At 49.1% G+C, this 7,275-nt stretch overlaps 1 protein-coding gene across 1 annotated transcript in view; it reads right to left on the bottom strand.

The window, feature by feature from the left end:
* Positions 1-573: 573 nt before the first annotated feature.
* The window catches only part of Rbpms2 (RNA binding protein, mRNA processing factor 2), a 32,455-nt gene continuing 25,753 nt past the window's right edge, over positions 574-7,275 (bottom strand). The window contains exons 6-7 of the mRNA XM_051156673.1: positions 7,117-7,265; positions 574-647 (exon numbers count right to left, since the gene is read on the bottom strand). Of these exons, the coding sequence (XP_051012630.1) occupies positions 585-647; positions 7,117-7,265 (212 nt within the window). The 3' untranslated portion in view covers positions 574-584. The remainder of the gene's footprint in view (positions 648-7,116; positions 7,266-7,275) is intronic.

Genomic DNA, 7,275 nt, shown 5'->3' with positions numbered 1-7,275 from the left:
TGCCAAGACCTGTTGCTATGGCGACAGTGTGGGAACAAACTGTACACACATACGCACAAGTTCTAAGTGTCACAATTCATAAACATGCAAAACTAAACGTCCCTCTTCCTTGATGGGGAGCTACACAAACAAGTTTGAGCAGGAGGTCAGGCTGTGTGTGCTGGGTCCCTGTGAGGCCTGCACGCTGGGCCAATATCCCAGTAAGAAGGCCTCCTGAACCTCCTGGAAGGCCCTGAAGAAACGAGGATCTCGAACCTCCTGGAAGGCCCTGAAGAAACGAGGAAGAAGAGAGCAAGAGCCATCCACTGAGTCAGGCTTCAGATTCACAGTGTCTAGAAGGGAGCAGCAGTTCTGCGCGGGCCTCAGGCGGCAGTGAGGACAGAGCCGTGCTTTGGCCCCACACAACCCAGGACCAACTCCAGGGTGACAAGACCTACAGGGAGGGAAGAGATGCAGCCATGAGCACAGTGGAAGGGACATTGGCTATGGAGGCTGCAAAGGGGGGATGCAGGCTAACAGTAGGACAGAAAGGATAAGGACATCATCAAGGACACAGACCCACAGAGCCAGCACTTACTGAGAAGTTAACAGAACTGGCGGTACTTCCATCCTTGCTGGGTGGTATCAGAGGAGGGGCACCAGCGCACCTACAAGAGAAGCCACTGTCAGGATACATTTACCAGGCTGCTCCTCACCTCAGTCCAATCAGAGTCCTGTGGCTGTCGAGGCTGTCGCTTGGTAGAGCCAGGGTCAGCTACTAATCTCTTAAGCATCACCTTCCTTCTCCTGAGAATGAGAAAACATCACCTGGCCCACGTCCTTCTGCAGGTTATAGTCCCAGGAGGAGGACATGTCAACACCTGGACCCCACTTTTCTTTTCTTTAAAAGATGTATTTATTTATTTACTGTGTATACAGTGTCCTGCCTGCATGTACTCCTGCAGGCCAGAAGAGGGCACCACCATCTCGTTATAGTTGGTTGTGAGCCATCTCACAGTTGCTGGGAACTGAACTCAGGACCTCTGGAAGTATTTCTTAACCTCAGAGCCATCTCTCCAGCCCTGGACCCCACTTTTTAAAATACACTTATTGCGTGTGTGCACATCAGGCATGCTCTGCCACACATGACATTATAGCACAACTTGTCCTCTCTTTCCACCCCATGGCCTCCTGGGATTAAGCTCAGTTATCAGACAAGTGTCTCTACCTGCAGAGCCACCTCCTTCTGTCTGTTTGGAGGCAGGATCTCATGAATCCCAGGGTGGTCTGACTCACCACATAATTAAGAATGACTTTGAATTTCTGATCCTCTTGCCTCTACTTCTAGAGCGCTGCGATTACAGGAGTGAGCAACCGTGCTTGTTTTATGCAGTGCTGAGGACTGAGCACTCTGCAAGCAATGATGCCCCACCTGGAAAATTCCTAACAGGAGAATGAGCTTAACACATTTTGTGCTGTTTCTCCTCCTCCTCTTCATTTTTTGGGGTGTGTGGTGTGTGGTGTGTGTGTGTGTGTGTGCCTGTGTGTGTGTGTTGAGACAGGATTTCTCTATGTAACAGCCTTGGCTGTCCTGGACTACCTTTGTAGACCAGGCTGGCCTCGAACTTACAGAGATCTGCCTGTCTCTGCCTTCCGAGTGCTGGGTTGCTGGGATTACAAGCATGCTCCACTGCACCCAAGCATGCTCTGGATATGTTCTTAAATCTAGCTACAGAACAAACATGGCTGTAAAGTGCAAGCGAGGCAGAAAGTAAGATACACTAAACACCAAAACCAGTGTGGTCTTCCAAGGAGTGGGTCTCCACACAGGTCCTGGCAATTCTTCAATGCAGCCATTTTTTTTACCTTTCTTTCTAACACTTTCCTTACAAAGCCCATAAATCCAGAGACTCAAAACCCCTGCTGATCCCTCAGGCAAGTGATAGCTTCACAGAAGGCCTCAAAGTTGGATTCCCAGAGACTGGTGAATAAAATGGAACATATCCCTCTCTGTAAGCTAGAAATCTGGCAGGGACAGCTGAGCTGCTGCCAGACACTGGCTTCAAGGGAAGGCACCTGCCCCAGCTACACATAGCAAAGGAACAGCATGCCAGCCCCAGCCTTATGCAAAGCTGCCTGGGGGAGGTGGAGTCTGAGCATCCAGGGGAGCCTTGAGTTCCCTTAGGAAAGAATGGGGTGGGTACTTAAGAGCCACTGTAGAGAAATAGTTAGAAGCTGGGCATTCAGACAACACACATGAAGCTGTAGCAGGCAGACCCAGTTGGCCCACTTAGTGGCATGTGATTCCTGCCTCTTGGGTAAGCAGAGAGGCTTATGACCAATGCCAGGTCCTCTAGGCTGAGGGAACTTGCTCCTGTGCCCCTCCTAACTTGAGGTGCTACCTGTAGAGCGCACCATTTGGCCCATCACACCCTCCCAGGATGGATGGTGATGAGGGAGTTAGGGGCTGATCACATATCTGGCACATAGCAGGGCAGGCTCTTCTTTCTCCTGGCTGACAGCAGAAGTTCCTCTGGCCCTCTGCTGGGCTGGGATACCCTCTTAGCTGGATGCTGAGCTAGACACTAAAACTTACTCACAAGCAAGGATACAAGAGGAAAAAGCCACAGCTCCCGCACACACTCAGGGCTCCAGCAAGCTCAGAATCTCTTCGTGGGCCCTGCCTTAAACCCTTCACCCAGCTGGAACAGCCACAAAACAACCAGCTGGCTGGGAGTCCATGGGACAGACAAATGGGACTAAATGGAAGCCTTCCATACAGGGGAGCAGAGGCCTCAGATGGCTGCTTGAAGGTCTCCCCCATACTCACTCCTCAGGTGCCCAGACTCCCCCGACCCCCACGCCCGAGACAGGATTTCTCTGTATAGCCCTGGCTGTCCTGGACTCACTCACTAGACCAGGCTGGCTTCAAACTCACAACGATCCACCTGCCTCTGCCTCCAAGTCCTGGGATTAAAGGTATGTGCCACCATGCCCGGCTCTCAATGATTTCTTTGACACTTGTCAGGAGCAGACGCATTTATACAATGCTGTGCCAGCCAGGCAACTAGGCATAAATCTAGTTACTGATGTGTAAAACCAATTGTCCTAAGATTTAAGCTCCAGCTGGGCATGGGAGTCACTCTTGTATAGAACTCAGGTGGTAGAGGAAAAAGAATTAAGGAAGAGTTGTTCAAGGCTGGCCCTGGGAGCATGAAACTTTAGTCTCAAAAAGCCAAAAGAGGGACTGGGCTGGAGAGATGGCTCAGAGGTTAAGAGCACTGGCTGGCTGCTCTTCCAAAGGTCCTGAGTTCAATTCCCAGCAACCACATGGTGGCTCACAACCAACTATAATGAGATCTGGTGCCCTCTTCTGGTGTGCATGTAGGCATAACCCTGCATGCAAAATAAATAAATAAATCTTAAAAAGAAAAAAGACAAAAGAAACAAACAAGATTAACTTTGTGTAGAAAAATCTTATGGAGGATTCAGATATATGGATTTATTTATAACCCACTCCCAAATATAAGAAATTGTTTATTTATGAACTTATTTATTTACTGGGCACATGTGCCAATGCGCAAGTAGAATCAGTTCTCTCCTTTCACCTTTCTGTGGGTTTCAGAGACCAAATTCAGATCACCATTCTTGGCCACAAGCACCTTAACCCTACCGAGCCATCTTACCCGGCCCTCAGCAGTCACTGGGCACAACAGCAAGTCTGTAATTCCAACACTGAAGGAGAGGTAGGAGGAGTGCTGTGAGTTTAAGGTTTCTTCTTTTGGGGGGGGGGGTGGGGGGGGGTGAAGGACTGTTCCTTGGAATAGGATAAGTCAAAGTTAAGAGAAACCCATTCTTTTTGGGTTTCTCCCTAAATACAGATCTGTAGGAGCTTAAAGGCTTTTGAGGTACTTGCCACATGCCATTCTGAGTTTGTGTGTGTGTATATATGTGTGTGTGTGTGTGTGTGTGTGTGTGTGTAGTTTTTTATTATTGTTTAAATTCTTTTTTTTTTAATCCTGAGTTTTCAACTGCTAAGAGCCCCATTACACACACAAGAAAACATGCAAGGCAGTTTGTGTCCCTGTGGTCCCACCTGCTTTCATGCCTCACTGCTTACAGGGAAAGTTTTGTTGTTGAGACAAAGTTTCAATGAAGTGCACACTGGCTTCAAATCTACCCGAACCCCTGACCCTCCTGCTTCCACCTTCCTGATGCTGGGGTTACAGGCAGAGGCCACAGCGCCTGCCTCGGGAGAAGAGCATCACAGAACTCCCCTCAGGGCCCTCCTGTAGGTCTGGGCTGTGCAGCCACAGGGCTATGAAAGCCAGGATGCACCTGACGGAGGGTGGGGGATGAGGGGAGGGGTGGGGTGGGGTGGGGTGGCGTGGGGTGTTGAGAGCAAAAGTGGAGATTAGTTCGCAAACCTTCTTGCCTTTTATTTTTTCACCCACTACCTTTCTCGAGGTCACCTCCTTGCTCCCCCTGCCCTCTAGGTCAGGACCTCTCACTTAGGCTCAAAGCGTCCACTTCCTTATTTAGACACTTCCAACCTCCACTTCTGGTACAGTACTGTCATGGAGCAAAGTGGGGCGGAGTTCTTAAAAAGGAAAAACAAAATATCACTACAGAGAATATGTTTCTTTGCCTATTATCACATCTGGTCCTCGTGGCATCTTTTACTGCTGGGTGTCCAGTCAGTGTGAAAAACAAGGCCAGAACTAAAGGCTGTTCAGTCATTAGTCTGCCTCCAAAATACACCAGGGTGAGCTTCAGGGAGGCCTCCTCCCCAGCGCCACGAAGGCCAGAAGGCAGCATCTCGGCTACTCCAGACCTCAGGCATCCATCTGCCTCAGCAATCACAAATGCTGGCGCCTCCGCAGTACTTTACTTATGCTGACAGCTCCAACAAAAGCTGGGTGTGGCAGAATACCAGTTATCCTAGCACCCCAAGAAAGGGGCAGATCAGGAGATCAGGCCATCCTAGGCTTCATGAGACCCCATCTCAAACAAACAAACAAACAAACAAACAAACAAACCACAGAGCACAAATCCCAGCACTCAGGGAGTCAGAGACAGGCAGATCTCTGTGAGTTCGAGGCCAGCCTGGTCTACAAAGTGAGTCCAGGAAGAACAAAAATAAAGAAAGATCAATTGATCAGCCTGGAATACATGAGACCTTACCACAAAACCAAACCAAATAAAAAAAAACAAAAACAAAAACAAACCTCAAACTAAACATATGTCTGGGGGGGGGGGGACCTTTGAGTAAATAAGTACTATTTTCACCATTTCACAAGGAAATGGAGAGATTTAAAGTTAAGCAACTTGTCAAAGGTCACACAGGTTGAGTAATGGAAGCTGGGAAGGGGCCCATAGGACAGGAGACAACACAGAGTTCAGGGACCAGGAGCACGGCACCACTCCCAGTTAGCAGAGCAGAGGAGCCTCACCTAGGTTCAAACCCACTATCACTGGCTCCACGTACCTGACCCGGCCCAGCTCCCTCATTTGACAAATGAGACACGTAAGCCCAAAGGTGAAGAGCAGCTACCTAACTGGTAGAGAGCTGGGATTACAGGTGCCCAGCAAGACAGCGACCTTGCACTGTTCCTACATTTAAAGCTACTAGCTTAGCCTAAAGCACCCAGGCCTTCTGGGCACACACGTGGAACAGGCTTCCCAGCTCCTACTCCACTGCAGTGTTAATAATCCAAACCTTCCCCTCCGGGCTACCCAGGTTACTCAGCTGGAGAAAGCACCATGTTTAAGTACAATGTGGCACAGTACAATCAAAACCTGCCTGAAAGACCTCCCTGCTGAGGTAAACCTGCTAAGATAGCAGCACCTGACCTGAATTTTCCAGGTGAGGACCTAAGACAGTCTCAGTGTCAACAAGTCCCTCAAAAGACTTAAGAGATGGATGTGTACCCAGATCCCAGGCAAAGTGCCCAGTTCTGCTTCCTGTGAACGCTCCCTCTCAAGCTATTCCTGTCCTTTCCCCACATTTCCCTTTCTACTGCCCAGATCAGGACCAAACAGCCACCTCCAAGTGCTCCTTTCTTGACAGTAAAGGACACCCCATGCTGGACGGCCCCTTCAAGGCTCTGTTTTTGGTGACTTGTCTGATCAGAGGCTGGGGTAGCCTCAAGACTGCCCTGACTTGCCTCCTGTGGATGCTTGGCAGTGCCCCCTACAAACAGCCCCTCTCTTTTTTCTGTCCCAGTGCCTATTCCCCAAACCTGTAATCCCAGCACTTGGGAGGCTGAGGTTTACCAACAGTTCAAGGCCAGCCTGGCCTACATAGCACGACTGTCTCAAACAAAACAAAGTCCAGAATAGCGTCGTGTCGAATGCTTGTAATCCCAGCTTGGGTTTCATGAGTTGTCCCATCCTAACCCCCCTGTTTTAAAAAACAAAAAACAAAACAAAACAAAAAAAAAAACCTAAATAAATAAATCTACCAACAAAATAAAATAATTAAACTAACAAAATCCACCAGAAGGCAGGGCTGACAAGATGGTGGTAAAGGCACTTGCTGCCAAGCAGATGACTTGAGTTTGAGTCCTAAACATAGCAGAGAAGTGATTCCCAAAATTTGTCTTATGATCTCTGCACACAGGACACACATACACAAACGTAATTAAACACGAGCCCTAACGTATCCAGGTAAAGTTCTGCCTTCATTATGTTTACTGTCCAACTCTGAACAACTCAAAGGCTATTCTATTCTAGCTTTCCAGAGTAGCAACTGAGGCATGGAGACCTTTAAAAGCTTGGTAAAGTTCATAAACACAGGAATAGTAGGCTTGCCTGCATGTCCCGGGTTCCTCCTCCTAATGTGAAGATTCCCAAGGACTCAGCTTCCAAACGATCCCAGAAGACAACAGTCAACAGCTGTGGTTATTTTTAAAGACACCAAGTCTCACATTTTAGCTCAGGCTGTCTTCAAAAATCCCATGCGTCCTCTTGCCTCAGTTTCCTAAATCCTAAGATTACAGACCTGAGCTAGCAATCCTGGAAGAAGGTAACAGTCCTGCTGCTGCAGCCCCAGGATCAAGAGCAGCCGATGCCAAGGTAGGCAGACTCAGGTTATCTGTCTGTCTTGAGCCTTCTACTCCACCCAAAGTGGCTTACCTGAGCATGTAGGGCGGCGGCGGCGGCAGTGGCAGCTGGGTAGGTGAACGTAGTATGTGAAATGGCTGGGGTCAGCTCTGTGGTGTAGAGAGGGTAAGGGGTCCAGGCCTCTGGGGATGCAGGAATCAGAGCAGCCCCCATCAGGTCATCTACAACAGG

The sequence above is a fragment of the Acomys russatus genome, chromosome 14 (genome assembly GCF_903995435.1).
Source record: "Acomys russatus chromosome 14, mAcoRus1.1, whole genome shotgun sequence".
NCBI lineage: Eukaryota > Metazoa > Chordata > Mammalia > Rodentia > Muridae > Acomys > Acomys russatus.
This window is presented reverse-complemented; position numbering and strand designations above follow the sequence as displayed.